Genomic DNA, 22402 nt, shown 5'->3' with positions numbered 1-22402 from the left:
GTTGAATAAAAAGGTATTTGATAGTAAAACCTCCATATAGTGTTGTCAAAGTCAAACGTTTGTTTCCATCTGATGAGACTTTTGCAATCTTTCAACTTACACTTAAAAAAAAAATGTAAATGTGAGCACAACCTTTTTTTGCTTTAATTATCAAAAGCAGTGCTTCTGGAATAATAGATTCCATAGCTTTTGGTATTACATGTTTATTGAAACTATATCGAATGGCGTTGCATATATGCCATAATATATAAAGAGTCTTGTCTGCATGGTATGTATTCCTGTTAATAACATGATAAAATAATAGGATTGTTTCTATGATGAACATTTTCAGGGGAAATCGGGTGGGTTTTTTTCAGAAAGCAGAAAGTAGAATGACATGATTATAATGATGATTTGTGTTGAAAAGTTTTTTGTTTGTTTCCGCTCTACGATGGAGTGACCATGATGACTCTAAACCAATGTCAGTCGGGGTATTAGAAAATGCAAAATCCTCTACTTAATTGTATAGTGAATAAGTTGTTATATAAGATAACACAGAATTTCAGAGTAATGATAAAACTTGTCCCTGTTTTAGACTACGAAATACGACAAAGAAATTATCTTTGATCTGATTTGTTCATACATCGAGTTTTTGAAATAATTAAAGACAAGGATGAGCAAGGTGGGGGGGGGGGGTAGTAGGCACGGACGTATATAGGCACAATTTTTCAAGGGGAGCTTATAATCATTGCCCAAATATCAACTTTACAGTTTTTAATTTTCCGAGCGAGCGAAGCGAGCGAAAAAAAAATCAATTATTATTTAGCCTTTTTGCATGATGTGAAACGTGCAGAAATTATACATTCGGTCATAAAATTACCAATACACGAGGATATTTGGGCACCTCGCAGTCCTCTTTGCCCTGCATTTTGCAGCCCATTCCCCCATACACGTTTGGATGTGTAGGTCTGGAAGTGGCACTGAAGGTGGGAAAGGTTACCCAGGGGGTGCCCAATAAAACAGTTGGGATCTTGCTACTACTGATATTTGCTATCGGGCGATTGCACTTTATTTTTTTTGTATATCATTCCAGAAATGAAATGTATTGGATCGTGATTGATATATTTCTAATCAAGTGGTATTGCAACGGTTTCTCTTTAAAGGTGCTACATTATGTTCCCAATTCTGCTCATTTGGAGACGTTATAAAAGAGGTATTTGACATTGAAATCAGTTAAAAGTAATAAATGCGAGCGCGAAGCGCGAGCTGAATATTTTCTAAAAATTTAGATCTAAAATTATACATTTTGTGCACTTAATTATAATTAGGTTGGGTATCTTCCCTAATGAATTATGCGAGCGCGAAGCGCGAGCTAAAAAATTTGATATTCCTAACTGGACACTAGACATTCTAAGCAGTTTTACAGGATGGGTTTCTAAACAGTCGTGCGGGCGCGAAGCACGAGCTAAAACTTTTGATATTCCGACTTAAGAACTGGATATTCTAAGCAATTTTAGTAACCATGAACAAATGGTTTCTAACTGAAAAATTAATTGATGCGAGCTGAAAATTTGAGATATTCCCCCCTGAAAAGTGGACATTCTAAGCACCTTTTTTAAAACTATGAACAAGATGGTAGTTAAAAACAAAAAACATTGTGTGAGCGCGAAGCGCGAGCTAATTTTTTTTCATATTTCGACCTGAAAACTTTACATTCTGAGCACTTCATTTAATTATGAACAGGATGGAATTTTATGCGAGTGCGAAGCTTGTGCTGAAATTTTTGATATCGGCCGACCAAAGAACTTGATATTCTAAGCAATTTATGTAACCGTGAACAAATTGGTTTCTAATGATATATTTTTGATTTTTTATATTCCGACCTGAAAACCGGACATTCTAAGCACTTCATTTAACTATAAACAGGATATAGGTTATATGTGAATGAGCACGAAGCGCGAGCTGAAATTTTTGATATTCCGGCCTAAGAACTGTATATTAAGCACTTTTTGTAACCGGGAACAAATTGGTTTCTATATAACTAATCAAAAAACAACCTAAAAAATAGACATTTATTTTAGGTATCCTACTACAAAATTGATGCGAACGCTACGCGCGAAATTTTTATTGTTATAATTATATTACCTATAAGTTGTTCTCTACCTTTTTCCTGTCCCTGGTCAGCCCAGTCCGTCCTCACTATCGGTCATAGAGAGCTCTAAAATTCGCATTGCGTAAAAATCACAATTTACCGACAAAGATGGTGGGTTAGGGTAAAAAAAAAAACGAATCATTTTTCCGACAGTCTCCAGTTCCGTTTTTTGCTTTCCCCTTTCTCTTTTAAACTCTTTCTTCGTTTTCCCCTTCCCCCTTTTTTCCCTCCTTCCTTTTTCCTCTTTTTTTTCTTTTCCCTTTTTCGCTTCCTTTTTTTTTTGCTTGTGACTCGTCAGGGGGGCAGTCTGCCCCCCTGCCCCCCCCCCTTAGGTACGCTAGGGTTGTTTAATTCAGCCTCTAAAGGACCTATCTTTTTCCCCAAAGCATTTAAGAATTAATACGCGAGCGCTAATGATATTTATTGAGTATCAAAATATCATAGTTTGTGGTAACCTTATTGATTTATTTTATCGTACAATCGCGTGTGTGCGTTAGCAGGTAAGTTTTTTTTCTCCTTCTCTCTCTCTTTCTTTTTATTTCTTCGTCTTCTTCTTCTTCTTGTTCGTCAATCTTTTTCTCCTTCTTCTTTTTAACTTCTTCTTCCTCTTCTTCTTTTTTTCTTCTCCTTCTCCTTCTTCTTTTCCTTCATAATCATCTTCTCTTTTTCTTGTTCTTCTTTCTTTTTTGGAGGCCTAGGTTTTTATGACAAACTTCTGGATGGGGACAACAGTTAGGTCCCCCTGTGAGCTCAATTACCGAGAGCGAAATGATTACTGTTTATAATTGTCCGATTTCAGGTTGGAATATCAAGAAAATTTCAACTCACGCTTCGAGCGCACATAGTTTTCTAGCAAGATAAAAATATACAGCACAGCAAAGGTGGTGACTCTCCTCTACACGGGGCCTCCATTTAACGTTTTCCATTGTAACATAGCCTGCATCTATGAAACATGGGAGAGACGTTTACACACAGCGCACTGACTTCAGTCATCCGCCCGGGGAGGATTCGAACCCACGATCTTTGGTTCGACGGGCAGACGCGTTACCGACTGAGCCAACACCGCAGTTACTGCGCAGTTATAGCGCAGTAACTGCATAATAATACTCAACTGCACTTCGATACTTCATTACCCCGGCTGTAGCTGTGCCGCCATATAGGCGCTAAAGCTTTCAGGAAAAATCCTACCGGGTACCCATTCACCTCACCAGGGTCGAGTGCAGCACAAGGTGGATACATTTCTTGCCGAAGGAAATTACGCCATGGCCGGGATTCGACCCACGACCCTCTGTTTCAAAGTCCGGAGATTAATCCACTGGGCCACAACGCTCCATCGAAGGTGATGCAATACATTCTTTAGCCACGGCATAATAATCTTTCGTTGAAACTATCCTGTTATTTTTTAAATAATAATTAGATTTATTAAATTTTTGGAAAAACGAACCTTATTTAATTTCGGACTAACGAACCTTCGGATTAACGAACCTTATTTCGTTTTCGGATTAATGAACCTTATTAGGCCTATTTCGTTTTCGGACTAACGAACCTTCGGAATGACGAAACTTATTGCGTTTTCGGACTAACGAATTTTCAAAATTTAACGAACCAATTTCCCGGGGGGGGGGGGGCAGACAAATATATTGCTGTACACATGCGTGACGAAAAAACTTGTTTAAAAGGTTTTTTTTCAGTTTTGGGCGCGGCCGGGCCGCGCGTGCACTCGTTAAGGGTATCAAAAACACCGTTTAGGGCCCAATATGTGTAAATAAAGCTCGCGATAAACTTGTGTACGGGGTTATTTTGCACACAGAGAAAAAAAATGTTTAAAGGGTGTTTGGAAATAATTTGGTCACGCATGTGTACATCAATACAGGGCACTGGGAACAATTTTTTTTTCGCTGGGGGTGCTGAACAGGGGCGTCGACCAGATTGGGGGGAAAAATTATGAATCAACTTTCTAAAGGCGCTCGATCACACAAACAAAGAATTCTAAATACATTTCTGTTATTATAACAATCACTAATGCGAGCGCGAAGCGCGAGCTGAATAAAATGATATTCCGTTCCGGAGAAGGGTAAATTTAAGGATTATTTAAAGCACCGTGTATGAAAATTGTAAAGTGGATGTGGATCGCACTTCATGAATAACAGGATTGCGAAGCGCGAGCTGATTTTTTAATCATTATTTTGACCTAGGACCGGAACGTTTTAAGGACATGTTGTCATCATTTGAAAATTATGACTATCTTCTTATTCCTCCTTCTAAGCCGAAAATTTAAACATTAGGAATTCATGAATGTGTTATTATCTTGTCTATTAATCTATATGCCCAATAAGATCGTGAAATTTGTTGAAATTAAGGCCTGAAAACTGGATATTTTAAGCACTTTTGTAATCATGAATAGGATATGCAAGACTATTTTAAACATTTTACGCAAGTGCACAAAATCGATAGCCGAAACTGTCATGAAAAGGGGACTTTGAGTGTATTAAGTTGGAATTAATAGAGGTATTATAACTCACCTGCTTCCGCCTATGAAAAAAAGGTTCGCCATTTTCTTGTTGGGCATGGGCATAAAATTTGTTTATGCCTATAGACCTACATATTGAAATTACCGTGTAAATGTACTTTAACAAAAGCTCCAATGATAGATGGAATAATTTCCGCGGTGTGCGCGAGGAGAAATCATAATTTTGTACTGTACTATAGATTTAGAAACCAAATTTTATATTGTATTTGGTTAATTTGCCGATTTGTGTGTAACATTATACAATTTTATTTCATTTTTCCACTTCCCGAATTTATACGGGGAGCTAGGCAGGGTGCTGAAGTAAATTTGACAGTAAAAAAAAAGGGGGGGAGGTTCACTACATGAAGGTTGTAGAAAAAAAAAAAAAGGGTTTCAACGCGAAATTTTGTCATTTTCCTTCCCTTAACTAATTTGACACACCTACCAGAATTCCAGGGGGTGCTGCATACGAAGAATAACCCTGGGAAAATATTGGGGGTGCTTCAGCACCGCAGCACCCCCGCTTCCCAGGTCCATGCACCAATACATTATTTTGACTGGCTCCCGGGCTTCATTTGTTTTCGGATTAACGAACCTTCGGAATTACCAATCTTCGGAATTCCAAACATTCGGAATAACGAACCTTTGGAATTACGAATGTTACCCAATACCCCCCCCCCCCCCCCCCGCTCCCGGGCCGCGGAAGCGGGGGGCTGGGCCGGGCTTCAGCTACCCACTTTTTTCCAAAACCGTGTACAATAACGTAAAAATGACCATATGATTGTGATTTTTGGCATGGTCAGCCCCCCACTTTTGGCTCAGCCCCCCCCCCCCCACTTTGAAAACCCTTCCGCTGCCCCTGCCCTCCTCGACCTCATAATTTCGCTCAGAAGCTGATGAGTCGCTTTAGCTTTTAGAACATAGTATACCCAGTTGTTGTGTGTCCGGACGATCAATTTAGAAAGTCATTTGGAAAAATTTACAAGTGAACTTTCATCAATTTTTATTACAAAATGTTAGGAAATATTATAGAGAACAAAATAGAAGATGATTACGACTATCGAATTCATATTTTTAGTGCAATCCAAAGACAAAAAAGAAGGCCTCAAAAATATAAACTGTCCGGACACCCGACCCCCCATCCTACTGAGGCCATGGTTACGAAAAGAGAGGCCGATGCATGCTCTGGCCGACATATTTCAGCGATTTGCGAAACAGGCCGAATTGTTTGGGACAAACTGACAAAGCAGCGCAGTAAACATCATCCCCTCATCGATGCTCAGATTGGGGTGGAAACAATAGTGAGTATGAAATAAAGTTTCTTGGAGTGTTTGTATCATGTATGATAATTTCAATAGTATCTATAATAATGAGACAAAAGCTCGATACTTGAAATGTTGATGTTGTAACAAATTGTTGGGCTCTAGATTAATCTGGTACATGATGTACGTAACGTAGCCTGGAGTTTCCTGGAGAGCTAACCCGACCCAGGGAGCTCCGGCCCGCGAAGCGGACCGGAGCCCAGGGGTCGACCGTACAAAACGAGGGAGACAGTATAGTTGTTGTGTGTCCGGACGATCAATTTTAGAAAGTCATTTGGAAAAATTTACAAGCGAAGTTTCATCAATTTTTAGTGCAAAATGTAAGGAAATATTATAGAGAACAAAATGGAATTGGAAGATGATTACAACTATTGAATTCATATTTTTAGTGTAATCCAAAGACAAAAAAGAAGGCTTCAAAAATATAAAGTGTCCGGACACCCGACCCCCCATCCTACAGGACACGGGACTGGGCTAGATTGGGGTCTCAATAGTAATCTCAATAAAATGTGGAAACAGAAATTATGCACTTACCACGATTATATGGATGATGAACTGAAGGTCTATCGTGACACACAAATCCTGACATCGAGGCACAGACTGGAACCTCAAAAAACAAAAATCAAAATATAGTCTCAATCGGCCATTTTGTTTTGAATTTTGAAAGAAGGAGAGGTATCGCGACAGAACTTTTTGTTTTTTTGAGGTTCCAGTCTGTGCCTCGATGTCAAGATTGCATTGTGTGTCACGATAGACCTTGATCCATATACAGTAGAGGCGCACGGCCAATATGGGAGACTCTCCAATAGGGGAGACAATCTCCCACATTGGAGACTTGCTTTGCAAAAGGACAAAAGAAACACCAACAAAAACATGATTTTTTCCACCCAAAATTTTGTCTCACTGAGGTCAGAAGCTCATTTGTTTTGTGTGTGATTGACAACAAAAATCCTTATCAATACAAAAGTAGACGGTGAAATTTTAAAGTAGACGGTGAAAAGGGGTAATTTTTCATGAGGAATCTGCTTATCACATTTTTATTTGCCGCCAAGGTAATCCTTTTGCAGCAAATGTAAACAAAGGAAATTGATCTCCAAAACTGGAGACTGTCTCTGAAATTGGATACCCAAATTGTTTACAAAAGTCTCTGATATTGGAGATAATCTCCCACATTGGAGACAGTCTCCAATATTTTGACGTGCACCACTACTGATATAATCGTGGTAAGTGCCCCAATATTGGGGGTAATAATTATATCATATCGACTGGCCTTGAGTTATTATTATTTTGTTTTGGCGTCACCTGTGCCTGGGAGGCGAAAAGCGAACTGAATCACTATGACCCGCAGGTCTCTCCTCCCGATATAACTGATTGGGGGAATGCAGGTGGACCACTACACCGGGGTTTTCCCCTACTCTTATACGAAAAGTGCAGTGGGTTCTTAACGTGCAAAGGTGGTGACTCTCCTCTACATGGGGCCTCCATTTAACGTCCTATCCAAGGGGAACATCAAATTTGTCGCCCGCAACAGAATCATATTGGCCCGAGTCTTTAGACGAGGGCAATATGGTTCTTTTAAGAAGAGCTAGTCAATATTATTATTACCTAAAGCTGTACAATGTGTAATTCAAGCTACTATTCGGAACAATTTATATGCCTGTTTGCTTATCACTACTTCTGATTTCAGGTTATTCATGACCTTTATTGGCGAAGTAACCTTTAATAAGCAATTGTGACGTAACTGTTACCTTGCAGTCGCGCATCATGCATGGCGCGCACATAAAATCAACGCGTAGAAATCTCGCGCTTGGGTTACGTTTGTGTATGCACTGGCCGTGCCGCGCATTGTCTACAATGCGTTGTACTTTGTTTCATAAACTGCTTCCAGCCAGATTTCTGAAATACTGATATTAGCGATCAAAATCGGCTCCTACTGCGCAATCGCATTAGCAGAAATATGGCCAATATTTTGTACAGGATACCTATGGGCAAAGCCCGGGGAGGGCAACATGGCAAATTTTACACTCGTTGGTCTCGGAGTGAAAGTAGCGAGCGAAATATGACTTTTATTTATCTCCTAAAATGCCTTGTATAGGTAATCATAATTAATATGCTTTAACGCGTTTTGAGCCATTCTGGGAAAAGCGCTATATAAAAATTGGCTATTATTATATTAAGTGCATAATTTCTGTTATTCAATCACAGAGAGGATAAAAGTCACAAAATGGCAGAGAAAGACCACTGAAAATAAGAAAGGATTAAACCAACTTCCAAGTTCTCACACTTTTTTAATTTTCAGGGCTCCTTTAACTAGCATTTTGGGGCAAAATCGCCCTCAGCCCCCATGTAATTTTTTCTCCCAGATCAACAGATAATAGTACGGTCAGAGACTAGGGGCCCGTAACACAAAACTTAGCAAACAATCTTAGAACATTTTTCTAAGATTGTTTGCATTGACTACACTGTACAATTAATTGTGAAAATCAATCGTACAACTAATTGTAACCTTTGTGTTACGGGACCCAGGTCATAACATTCTATGAGGCTTATTCACAGATCTGCATACGTACAATACCCATGAATAACGAGGATTAATGGGCAATTTCAAATTCAGTTGACCTTTTGGTGTTGGTGTTAGGTAGATTGTTACATTTAAGCATAGCACTAAAATATAATATGCTGAAAGTCACTCACTAGGTGTTTAGCTATCAATTTTGTGATCTGGATGATTTGTGTAAACTCAGAATAGGTTTTGGAGCTAGGAAATCGATCCAAATTGTGCTTCCAGCACCAACACCAGACTTGAAATCACCCATTATGTGTCACAGTCTGCCTCAACAAACTCTTACGCTTTTTATTGTCTGGCAAAATTTCAGCTGATGATAATCAGGTGACCAATATTTATTTAGAATTGTGACAATTGATCCTGGCTTTATTTCATCTGAGATGTAGGGTTAGGGTTATGGTTGCAAATGGGTTTTATGTTAGAAGGTTTAGGGTAGGGTATAGAATTGATTAAAGGGTTGAAATTAGTCATTTGATTAGTGTGTTGAATTTCTAGCAAAGTGAAATGTCATGGTCATTGGACTGATAATCAACCCAAATGCAATACCGCTCAACCGTAGTTTGGATATTGTCGCCATGAAAATCCACTCCAATTAATAGCTGTCCAACTCTTGTATTTTCTCTATCTTTTATCAGACTCAAGATGATGTTGAGAGGTCAAAGCAGGAAGAGAAGTAGGAGATTCAGCTGTGTTGATCCTATGAATCAGGAGGCAAGACAAGCTGTTGCTGTTGGTAACGTGAAGCGTGTCAAAGAGCTTTTATCTATAGGACTATCCCCCAATGAAGCTGACTGCAATGGTTGGACATTGCTTCATCTTGCATCATCAAGAGGAAGGGAAAGAGTGCTAAGAGAACTCTTAGAACATCAAGGTATCTGCTTGATGCATTATACTCTTAAAAGTCATTGGGTACAATTGAACAAATATAACACAGATTTTTAATATGAATTGTATGTAAGTAAATTTTAAACAAACAGGAAGAAAAAATATTCCCTAGATCTGTCGAAATCCCCATCCGGCCAAGATTCTGTTCTCTACCACAATGTGCCTTGGGCAAGAGTCATTAGCGTACCTACGGGGGGGGGGGGGGGGGGGGGGGGGAGGGCAGACCCCCCCCTGACGAGTCACAACCCATGCAAGGGACGTATCCCTGCCCCCCCCCCCCTGACGAGTTACAACTGATCCCTGACGAGCCAGAAGTGGCTCCTTTGATGATGACTTGATGACCTTTTTTGGGGGGGGGGGGGCTTGTCAAATTTTTTTCTGGTACAAAATCCTTAATTTGTGGTTGATGACCTTTTTTTTTTTTTTTTTGGCTTGTCAATTTTTTTTACAAAATCCCTTATTTGTGGTTGAAGACCCTTTTTTTTTTGCTTGTCCAATTTTTTGGCGGACAAATTCCCCCCCCCCCCCCTTTGGAAAATCCTAGGTACGCCACTGGCAAGAGTAAACTGTTTATAGAATGGTCATGAAATTTGGATGACACCTTGTGGCATCTTGGTTCTATTCAATTTGAAATGGATTAAAAGCAATATTGAGTCCTCCCATCATTTCATTCCGTATTACAGCATTCCATCATAAGATATATTTGACCTCTTGGTTAATGTTTATTTTTCTGTACTAACTTCCCCACTTAGGCTCGCCTTGTGCTAGAGACGGGATAGGAGGATTCACTTGTTTGCACTATGCTGCCATGCACGGAAGAACACGTCTAGCTCAGCTTCTCCTGGAATACGACAAAGACAATAAATATGACCTGGTGAACTCTCCAAGTTCTGATGGTTGGACACCTCTCCATGTAGCAGCTCACTACGGCAGGGAGTCCTTTGTCAGGATGCTCCTACAACAAGGAGCCAGAGTGGATGCTTTTAGCACTAAAGGTACAAGTCCCTTACAGCTTGCAATCATCAGGGAAAAGGTTCCTTGTGTCAAGTTACTCCTAGACTATGGTTCTGACATTGATATCCAGACGGGGTTCCCACTGAGGTATACCATCTTGAAAGGAAATATGTTTTTAGCGAGACTACTTCTGTTGAACGGTGCTGATCCTAACCTTGGTAGATCAGAAGATGGCCAGACACCCTTACACCTGTCAGCAATGAAGGACGATGTAGTTTGTTGTTCGTTGCTTTGTACCTTTGGTGCTGATAGCCATGCAGTTAATGATGATGACAAGACTCCTCTTGAGATGTACAAATCTTTAAATGAAGGAGGAACAGGTCTTAGTCTGTCAGTACTTACTACATCATCAAGTAAGTGTTCTTGTTTGATGTACTTGTACCGGTAGATGAAATGTTTAGCTTACCTTTACTAAAAAGATTGATTAGATTGGTGAATGGTACATTGGGAACATATTCTTCAATCATTAAACTTCCTGTTTTTTTAAGGTTCTGGAGTTATGCTGCAAGAGTTGCAATCTTGAGATCTTGGTCATAGCCGATTTCATTCCTATGATTGTACAACCCCATTATGAATTCCTACATCAGCAATCATGCTTGCTGCAATGCAACAAATGCATAAATAAAACTGTTTCTTCAACTTTTAATTTCATAAGTATTGATTGTAAGGGGAAAAGATTGAATTCCAATCGTACATTTTCTAGCTTGCCTGTACATGTATTTCTAACAACTTGATGGCTTCCAGTAACCACTAGTAGTGATTTAGGGGGCAATAAGTAAGATGGATTGCTATGTAAAAACAGAAAAATAATTCATACAAGTTATATTCGATGTCTCGTAACCCTAAAAGGACTGGGAGGGACATGATGCCCCCCCCTGAATACTTTGCGCGATATTTCTGAAAGGCAAAAAGATAATGCCACAAAATGTTATTATGTTTTCTCGTAAGTCACGCGCAACTTTTGAGACCAAATTCATGACATACACTGAATGGGTATAGCTCATCGGTACGCCACATGACTTTTTACGAGACAATGTCATGCCGAAAATGACTCATTTTTATACAATACATGTACTTTGTGTACAAAGTCTATGGGAGATGAAATTCATAAAAGGATGATTATTTTTCGTTCTGATTGCTCTGCTTAATTGATTTAGGGTTTGATTTTAATTGTTAAATGGTCTTTAATAATTTCCATTGAAAAAAACAATAAAAATCACAAGATGAAAAAACAGAGAAATACATAAGAAATTCTAATAAACAAAGATATACATTTATAAGGATAAAATTGGCGTTTGCAATTTTTCTTTTTGGAAACCTTTAAATTAGATTACAAAGATGACATCTGGAAAAAAAAGAGGAAGATTTGAAGTGAAATTGGGTGTCAAATATGCAATTTAAGGTTTTTTCACAAATAAATTTGTATATTTTATTCATAATAAATAAAAAATTATTATTTTTCAGAATTTTTTTATACTGGCTTGTATTTTATGTGGTAAAGAATGTGCGTACCAAATTTCGGCGCAATCTCGTGAACGGCGGCGGAGATACATGTAGAAGGGGGGAGGGCCTTGATGCCCCCCCCCCAGTCCTCAATACATCCCAAATATCCGAGCCCTTTATGGTTAATCCTAAAAGGCCAAGGGGGGGGGCAGATTCAGTCCCCCCCTCTACATTTTTCATGAGAAATCCGCCGCGCAAATTTTTTAACCGCATTGCTCACTGACATTTTACTTTCAAATCTCGCACAACTTTTGAGACCAAATTCGTGATGCCCAGGTACACGGTTACGAAATTACGCAACATTATGAAAGTGCAGACCCATAACTGCTCAAAATCTTGAATTGAATTGAATTCATAACTAAATTATCCCATGACGGGAAATTTGCTTTTCACTGGTGCATTACAAATACAAAATAATGCTTACAAGGAAATGAAGTTTACAAATGAGATGACAAATATGAATACATCGACAGGTCAGCAGGAATAATAAACTTAATTTAAATATAGGGTTTACATGGTCAAAATCTTGTAACAATAATTATAACGTTCGAATAGAGATTAAAGTATAAAGAATCAAGAATCCGGGCATACATTCATTCAGTGGCTAATTGTCAAATTGATCAGTATCTTTGTGCAGTAACGTTGAAGAGGTGGACCGAGTTTGGGGTGAAAAATTGTCTCGTCCTTGCTCGAGCAGATCTCAGTACGCAAAGGCGGAAACCCGACCTATTGTAGTTATAGTTATGAAGGAGTGGATGGGTGGGGTCATTCATGATTCTCTTTACTTTACTAGCCACAGGAAATCATGTAAAAATCCAATGCCAAGTGTGTATATTCAGCCAAAATTCATAAATGTATCATTATTTCTACTTAAAGATAAATGAACGTAGTTGCAGCAAACACTGATTTCACGAGAAAGTGTTTGAAACCAAGCTTAATTGTCACTATATCATCGAGGATCTAGATCTGGTACAGTTACATACTTACATTAACTGAACTTTGTGAAATCTTGAAATCTACGCTGAAAAATGTCCACACTGAAGATCACCAACACAGATAAGCGCACGTGGGACAGTGTCTTATTATTGCTCTGAATGTCGGCCCAACGCTTGACCCGAATCCCGTGCTTATTTGCTAATTTCTCAGCAATTACACAATTTCTTCCAGAATCCTTTGGCACATATTTTTTATTTATACAAACAGACACTTTGATGGTCATTTCATTGAATTCTGTACGAACTCATTTTGAAATCGTTACCACAACTGGCATTTATCTTTAAACTTGTGGTTATTAATTTTGTCTTGTTTATGATCAGAATTGAGTCTGCAATAATTTCCATTGGAAAAACATTAAAAAACAAAGAAATACATAAGAAAATTAAACAAAACTATCAAATACAAAAAAGAAATTGCGATACCAATTTTTTTTACATAGAAATTTGACCAGGACCCTGCAAAGAGTCTGTGAATAAAAATAGCAGTTTTAGGGCCGTATGATAGTTGATTAGAGCAAATGTTTTATTTCTTACATAAATTTATAGCATAAATCATTCATTAAATGAAAAATTTAATTATTTCAGAAAAAAATAATCCATACAGCCTTGTAGATTTTATTGCACACTGCCACTGCAAATGTTCGCAGTGCTCACTCAATCGAAGGCCGAGATCTTGGGGGGGGGGGGGAAGGGGTCCAAATAAACTGGCTCTTTTATAGGGTTAAGCTTGATACAGAAAGGTAGAAATGGGTGCTAATTTTACAAATAGCACACAATCTGAATTCATGTACAAGTAAAACATCAACCTGTTTTGTGCCAAATTATCAATTTAAAACATACTGGTCAGTGAATTCTTGTTACTTGTATTCCTTTGAACATGTCCAATCCCACATTTCTAAAAAATAAAAGAATAAGGAATGGAATGATATACATGTAACCACCTGGACCCTGATTTCTATTTTTTTTTTTTTTTGGGGGGGGGGAGATACATGTTTGAAGATGATAAAATTAAATTGTGTCTTGTGTTTAGATTTTATCAGATTTATAACCTAATTTTTTTTTTGCTTTTCTTTCTTAAAAAACACTTTCAGAAGCCCCGAGAAACCTTCAGGATCATTGTCGTCTTGTTATCCGCCGCAGACTTGGCCAGAAAAGACTTCATCATATCAATGTCTTACCCATTGCAAACATTGTCAAAGACTATGTCAGATACAAAGACCATTTCTGATAGAAGCAGAGGTAAAAGTCTTTAATGATCAGTAGGGAATCTAATCCACCTGCTACATACACTGTAGTATGTGTTTATGGAGCATACAATGTAGTGATATGAAGCAAGCCACTTCAATGTCTCCAGCTCTGTTATGATGCCCACAGCAAGGAACCCTTTATAGCAGTACAGCCAAACAAGTTTGTTCTAAGGAAGTACTTGGTTGTGCATGAGTGAGCATGTTCTGAGAATTATTTTTCCGGACCACGTGTGCTCTTCATGAAGAGCTAATTATCAGGGAGACTGACTCATTTACTCATCTGATGTGCAGGGGCTTATATCAACAGTCGGTGAAAACTTTTTTTTTTCAAGAAATGCCTTGAACTGAGAACACATTGAATAATTGGGCCTCTGGAATATTACATAATTTTCTACATCAAGTTTACATGTAGATACAGATTTCTGAAAAAAAATAATACATATTTTATTCTGGCTTGATTGTTACTATTAGCAGTGACTTGTTTGAAATACCTAACATCTTTATTCATTGAAAAAAAACATCTGCACTTCTATACATGTATGTTCATGAATTAGGAAAAAAAAAGACCTGTGTGATGGTTTGAACTCTCAACAGTCAAATATCCAGACTCTAATCCAGCATGTCACAAGCAGTTGACACTACATAGAGTGCTTTTAATTTCACATACCCCTTTCATTGGTGATCTTGTTTATCAATCAACATTTTCAAACCTCCAGATTGAATAATGCTTGCCACAATTGTGAATGGTTTGTATTCAATCTAGTGTGATATCAATCTCTACTCTACAATTTTCTTGTTGTTTATCCCCCTCAAGATATCTTTCTTGCATCATAGTAATTTGAACATTTTCCATTGATGGCACACGGATATGACAGGAATGAGTTGATTTCTGTACCTTTACTGAAATCATTTACATACATGTAGATTTATTGATACTGTAGAAATCAGGCAGTTAAAATGGAAAATCATCCTGACAATATTTTGGTTTTGAAAGTAGCTGAATAATTAGGGTTTGACCAGTTGGTCAAGTAATTTTCACTAATTCCCATTTATTGCATGATTAGTCTGTGTTTTCAGGTGAGTTCAGGCTCTGTTTATGGAAATAAAAGCACCAAGTGCCTTAGCAAAAGGCTAATGCAGATCCAGGTACAAATATTCACTGCTGAATGAAACGTGCTGTATCAGCTAAAACGACAACAACAACAACAATTGATTGTAACCTTTTTACTTACAGCTACATGTATGCTTCACTGTACAATGTGTTGAAGCTTTATGTTACAGGTTATTTCAGGCGTACAGATATACAAAGGATTTTTTTAATTGGGGGGGGGGGGGATGGGTTAAGGCTGAATTTAGACTCCTGCACACTTTATATTTTGGGGTCATTTTTCAATTTTCCTGTGTCTAAATGGAAAGTACTCCCTGGGTCCCGTGTTTAATGTGTGTATGGCCTTTATATAAAAGCAGCAACAAATTACTTGTGGAGGTGATTTGACTCTCTGTGGATACAAGTCTCCAGACTTTGAACCACAAGATCCAAGGTTCATATCCTACTGCGGCACTTTGGCAATATATTTGCTACTCTCCACCCATGTGTAAAGTGGCTTCCTGGCAGGGGTGGCAATTTGTATATTTTGGAAAAAAAAAGTGATTTTTTTTCCATTTGATTTAACTCAGATTTTTTAAAAATATTTTTAATTCTTAAAACAATGTGCAAACACCAAAAATATAATACTTTACCCTGACATAAACTTTAAAATCATACATTTCACTACTAAAGTCATTCTTAGCTTTTTATTTCATGGGTCCATGTTACATATTTTTCCCCAAATTAACTGTTGCCAGTTTCAGTTGTATACTTTTAATTCATATGTTTCTTTTTATATTCTTATACTGACCTGGATGGAGGTAAAGGGGTGTGGAGGAAGACCTGTGGGTCATGGTTATTTATACCTTGGTCACATTTGTTCTACGGCGGCCGTACGGCGAGTCGAAAACAGCCGTTTTAACATTTTTTTTGTACCAGCTACATATAGGTGGTTGAATAAAAATGAATAAAACGACTGTTTTCGACTCGCCGTACGGCCGCCGTAGAACAAATGTGACCAAGGTATTAGTTAACCCTTTCCAAACCCAGGCAGCCCCTTCATCTCTATTCCAGGTCTTTTGTATTATGTCACGTATATCCCATTGATTATTTAATTTGTATTGTATAATTCATGTATTTTTCAAGGACAAGTCCACCCCCAACAATAAGTTGATTTGAATAAAAAGAGAAAAATCAAGCAAGCATAACACTGAAAATGTCATCAAAATCATTATGTAAATTAAGAAAGTTATGACATTTTTAAGTTTCGCTTAATTTCACAAAACAGTTATATGCACATTGTGGTCGGAAAGCAAAGAGGAGACTGATGACGTCATCCACTCACTATTTCTTTTGTATTTTATTATATGAAATATTCTAATTTTCTCAATGTCCAGTGAAACAACGATTAATTCCTCAATGAACATGTGGAATTAGCATTGTTTAAAACCATATGGTTCAGTCATGTTGGTCCTTATTGTCAAATCTGTAAAAAACGAAATATTGTATAATTCAAATTTCAAACAATAGAAAACAAAAGAAATAGTGAGGGAGGGACGTCATCGACCATCTCGTTTGCATGTCACTGAGTTGTGCATATCACTGTTTTGCAAAAAATAAGCAAAACTTTAAAATGTCATAACTTTCTTATTTTACATCCGATTTTGATGACATTTTCAGTGTTATGCTAGTTTGATATTTCTCTATTTATTCAAATCAACATTCTTCTGGGGTGGACTTGGCCTTTATGTGCCGAATAAATGATAATAATAATAGTAATAATTAAATCAAGTCAAAATAGAATGTATAGAAAATATTAACGTCATGAAGATGCTGACAATTTCTGCTGGGTCTACTGTAGGGAGCTCCTACTGACTGCTTCAATCCAACTTGATGAACAGTCTTGGTACAGCTAATGCTGCATAGTTGATGGTCCTATTCAAAACTCTTAACATGAAATGAGGATCAGTTTCTTTGAAAGAATTTCATTACTCTGAGACTCACATTCCCAAAGAGGAACATTTTTTTTAATATTCAAGCCAAGGATTGAAGATAATATGTTAAAGAAAACTGCATTCATTTTTCGTTTGTTTAAAGTTAAACCTCCTTTGTTCTTTGAGCCATAGTTGGAACTCTTTGACTGTTTCAAAAGCTGCAAGTTGATCTGAATAATTTCAACAAACCTAAATAGTAGTATTTGGCAGTTCTTAGCATTTTTGCTAAAAATGAGAAAATCTTATGATATGGGTTCTAGAGCTACATCACTAGAGTGTATGTATTTAAATACATGTAAGAAACAAGGACTTTGTTAACTATCAAAGAAAATTTTTACAGGAATAATTTTGTAAGTCCACCTATAAAAGTGGAGTAGGGGTCTAAGTGTTAACCGCATAAAGGCTATATGTACATCTTTGGTTTTGCAAAATTAACTTGATTTCATTGACTTGATTTCAATTGCTCTGAGTAGATATGAAGGGTTTATTAATGTTTGATGATATTAAGTTGATGAGATCTTTTTCTTTTGAGTAAGAAAATTATAAACTGCCACAGCAACAACAACAAATCAATCATTTGTACATCTATCATTGGAAGTGATTGAAATCACAATTTAATCAGTCAACCCTGGTTCCTGGTAGGAGGGAATTAATTGAATGCTCGAGCGTCCAATTAGGGTAGCCCTGCTAAGAACTGGGAAATAGTATGCAGCGCCTAGAAACATTTTATGATGTGTTATCTAAATGTTGCATATTATTATTCTTTTCTCATAGAGAAATGAATCTGAATTTGTGGATTAATTCTACTCGTAAAAGGTAAAAAAAACATGAAATGTAAAAAACACATTTTGTATATTTGATGTAGGTCTTGTTTCACGAAGACTTGTTATGATAACAAATGCATGTAAGTGTACTATCAGCCAATCAAATTGAATGATTTCAGTAGCTTTTAACTGGTTTTTAACTTATTGTCCTGTTTCAAATTCAAATTTCAAATTCAAATTTATTTATTTCACTTCCATCAATTGTACATACATGAATTGTATACCATATATAAACATAAATATTTGTATACGTTGCAAAAAAAGAAAATAATGATACATATGTTGTGAAAAAAAAAAAAAAACACTTAGACAATTTGGGCAACACATTGTAGGTTTTAAATAAGTATACTATTTTTCAATAGAAATTAAATTAAGATGGAAATGGAGGGACCCACTAAAAAGCAATGCTTGTACAATGTGGGCCCCTCAAAAAATAGATAACACAACAAATAACAAAATAGCAAAGTATAAATACAGATAATCAAATGAGAAAAAATTCAATAACTGAGAGGGAAATACTCACAAAATAAATACAAAGTTATCAAAAATATACAGTTAGATTAAGGACAAAACAACCCGTCCTAAAAATGTCCACCCTGTTTATTTTGAAGCTAAAGACTGCTACTGTGGTTGTCATGAATTGATGGTGATTTACTTTGAAAATTGTATAAATTCAAAGAGCAAGAAATTAAATGTGGCTGTACTAAAGAATACACTGTAAGTGTAACCAATCTTTTAGATCAGAACATGGATAAGATCATAACAATTAAATCAGTATTTTACTCTTGTTCGTGTGGAGTGTTGACTCTTGTCAACAAAAGCAAGCCATCATTAGTGACGTTTATGTCATGGGGAAACGATGAAATCATTGTTTGTTCTTTGGAATGTTTTTCAACCAAATGGACACAAACAAATGCACAGTGTCCCCATAAAAAGTGAAAAAGATTAATGAGGGATATATTTCTGGTGAACTATGAGATCAGATCAAATGCCAAGGTTTGATTGTTTTTTGGTTTTTTGTCTTATTTTATTTGGAATATCAGTCGATAATATGGGTGATGAGAATGGAGACTTGCTCCATGCTTTATGTAAGAATAATGAATTATGTACAATGATACATTTGTATTGTTGATGCTATACATGTTGGTTTTGAAATATATCAACACTTAAGTAACATTTTCTTGAATCATTGTTTGTTTGTTTGCATACTCTTGCAAGTTGTTTTTTTTCTGGGGGATATTTTATGGTCTTTAAAGCAATTTGTTTTCTTTCTAGACATACCACTTTTAGCCCAAATGCCATTTCGTCTTTTTTCAAATTTTCACTTCATCTGCTTATTATTTGTAATTTGTAAACTGAAACTCCTGTTTTTTAAACAGTTCATCCAACTACACTGTATATAGACTACAGTAAGCAGTGTTAGACCAAGTGGATATCATCAAATACACTTCAAGGGGTAAGTGTCTTTGATGATAATATGAAACTAGCATAGCATAACTGGAAATTGGACAAAATGGTTAAAAGGAAAAGTTCTCCCCCAGCATAAACTTGACTTGAATAAAAAGAGAGAAATCACACACTGCAAGCATAACACTGAAAAACTTCATCAAAATCAGATGCTAAAGTTTTCTTTTTTAATTTCACAAATCAGTTACATGCACATGCTGGTCAGTATGCAAACTAGGGGCCGATGAAATCAACCACTCACTATTTTGTTGAATTCTATTGTATGAGACATGGGCGGAAATCCCAGGGGGGACAGGGGGACGTGTCCCCCTACTCAAAATAGTAGGGGGGACACAATATCAAATGTCCCCCCTACTATTTGTCAAATTCATTTTCGTCGAAATGACCTTAATTTTGGAGTGATGACCTTTTTTTTGCTATTTTTTGGCTTGTCAAATTCATTTTCGTCGAAATGACCTTAAATTGGGGGTGATATTGAAATTTGTAATAATTAACGATTTTGTTGAACTTTGGTTCACAACACAAAAAACAGAAAATAACGAAGAGTTACCTCGAAATTCGAGGTAACTCTTCGTTATTTTCTGTTTTTTGAGTTGTGAACCAAAGTTCAACAAAATCGTTATCTTTTACCAACACAGATGAACTTTCATGATCGTATTTGTAATAATTAGTTGAATTATGTTTATCTTTGTATTTGCTCAATTAAATTTTCATTTAATACCACACGCAAAACCAATATAGACTTCGACCAGGGGGGCCCGCCCCCCCCCCCCCTATTGGCGGAGCAAAAAAATGAAAAAAGGAAAGAAAGGGGAAAAAAGGGAGGGAAAAGAGAGGAGAAGAAAGAAGAGGAGGAAGTCGAGTGAATAAAATAAGATGAGGGGAAGACTTGGAAAATAAAAAAAACTTTTTTTATGTCACTATATAAAATTTTCGCTCGCGGTCGCATTGCCTGCTAGGTGATCTTCATATCTTGTTCAATATCGATTTTAAATATCAAGTTTGAAAGTCAATATACAAAACATATTTCATCTCGGAAATCGAACTTTCATTATTTTGTGTGATTTACAAATTGATTTTTAAAAAGTGCTCTGTAAAAATGTCAGTTTTATGGTCTGAATATTAACATTTTCTGCTCGCGCTGCGCGCTCGCAAATTTTGATTTATCAGATACCTATTATTTTCGTGTATTTCATAAAGTTTTCAAAATATCCCTTTTCAGGTCGGATTGTCAAAACGTATCAGCTAGCGCTGCACGCTCGCATTTTGATTGGCGAGTTATGTATTTCTCAATATTGATTAAACAACAAACTCATTTTAAAATTCTCTTTTCATGACAGTGTATAAAAAATTTAGGCTCGCAATTTCCGCTCGCATTAATGGTTAAAATATATTAACTGATGCATCCTACTTTATAATTACAAAAGTGCTTGAAATGTCCAGTTTTCAGGCTATAATATCATCAGTTTTCGCACCCTCATTAGGCATTAATGAATATTAAGATATTAATTTAATAATTAAATTCTCCCTTTTGTTTCATCTCGCGCTTAGCAAGATTTATAGGAAGACAGCCATCATTTTCATATACATGAAAGGATGTCCCGGTCCTATGTCAAAACTCAAAGTAATTATAATGAAAAATATCAGCTCTTTATTAAGATCCATATTTACCTCACAATATGGGTGCTCAAATATAGAGCTGATACCAAAATAATTTAAGCTCGCGCTTCGCGCTCGTTTTGATTTTTATGATAAAAGATGTATTTAGAATGCCTATAGATTCTTGTCTAAATATGAAACACGCGCGCGCATGCTTACTCATACACTCAACTTGTTCTCTTTTTAAATCATTATCCAGTTTCAGATCACAATATAAAAAATGTTCTGCTCGCGCTCTGTTCTCGTAGGAAGATTCCCTATTACTCATTCTTTTCATGATTTACGAAACATGAATAGAGTGTCCCATTGTTAGGTCTAAATCTTGATTTTTTTCGCGCTTCGCGTTCGCATCAATTGTTTAGTTATATAGTTATCCTGCTAACGATTACAAAAAATTGATTAAAATTTTCGACTCTTTATGTAGAAATGTCATAATTTTTCAGCTCGCGCTTCGCACTCGCATTGATTGTTGAAATATGTAACGTCTTCATGGCTAAGTGCAAGCAGTCCTTAACAGGTACCCGTTTCGATCAGTTCAAAACGTACATAAAAAATTTCTGCTCGCGCTTTGCGCTCACATTATTAATGTAAGGATGATCCCCAATTACTCGTCCTTTTCATGATTTACAAAACATGAATAAAGTGTCTCGTTCAGTAGGTCTAAATCTCGAAATTTTCCGCTCGCATCAATTGTTTAGTTATATACCTATTCTGTTTAAGTTACAAAAAGTGCTTAGAATTTCCATTGTTTAGGTAAAAATGTTAAAAAATATAAGCTCGCGCTTCGCGCTCGCATTATTTGATTTTAAAAATATATACGTCTTCATGGCTAACTGCACGCAGTCTTTAACGCGCAGGTACCCTTTCCATCAATTCATTGCTGCTCGCGTTTCGGTTCGTTGTAATCATTTAGTTGCAGACACATCTTTTTCAAGATTCCCCTTCAAATAAACCAAAAAAATCATCTTCGAGCGGCCGATCGGGGAAAATATGGCTGAAAAATTCCGCCCCCCCCCCCTTATTGGCGAAGGCTGGATCCGCCCCTGAAAAAGGGTATTGTATCATTTTGAAAAAGGGCACATTCCATTTTGAAAATAGGGCATTTTGAAAAATAGGGATTATTTCCTACGATAAATTTTTTTCGGGGGGGGGGGACCTCCTGGCCTGCCCCGGTTTCACCGCCTCTGTCTTCGACACAA

At 36.9% G+C, this 22402-nt stretch overlaps 1 protein-coding gene across 1 annotated transcript; it reads left to right on the top strand.

Moving 5' to 3' along the window:
• The first annotated feature begins 5566 nt into the window (after window positions 1-5566).
• LOC129262617 (ankyrin repeat and SOCS box protein 7-like) lies at window positions 5567-16030 on the top strand. Its single transcript, XM_054900754.2, has 4 exons — window positions 5567-5941; window positions 9164-9399; window positions 10166-10780; window positions 14017-16030. The coding sequence occupies exons 2-4, from the start codon at window positions 9171-9173 to the stop codon at window positions 14151-14153; spliced, it is 981 nt and encodes a 326-aa protein (XP_054756729.2). The 5' UTR covers window positions 5567-5941; window positions 9164-9170; the 3' UTR covers window positions 14154-16030.
• The last annotated feature ends 6372 nt before the right edge of the window (window positions 16031-22402 follow it).

This window comes from Lytechinus pictus, chromosome 5 (assembly GCF_037042905.1).
Source record: "Lytechinus pictus isolate F3 Inbred chromosome 5, Lp3.0, whole genome shotgun sequence".
NCBI lineage: Eukaryota > Metazoa > Echinodermata > Echinoidea > Temnopleuroida > Toxopneustidae > Lytechinus > Lytechinus pictus.
Note: the sequence above shows the minus strand (reverse complement) of the source record. Positions and strands in the feature narration are given on the sequence as shown.

Bases quoted from the DNA above. Each gene is read 5' to 3' on its own strand.
- LOC129262617 (XM_054900754.2), top strand. From the start codon at position 9,171: ATGATGTTGAGAGGTCAAAGCAGGAAGAGAAGTAGGAGATTCAGCTGT. The intron at 9,400-10,165 runs GTATCTGCTTGA...TTCCCCACTTAG, and splicing joins AGAACTCTTAGAACATCAAG to GCTCGCCTTGTGCTAGAGAC. The intron at 10,781-14,016 runs GTAAGTGTTCTT...AAACACTTTCAG, and splicing joins AGTACTTACTACATCATCAA to AAGCCCCGAGAAACCTTCAG.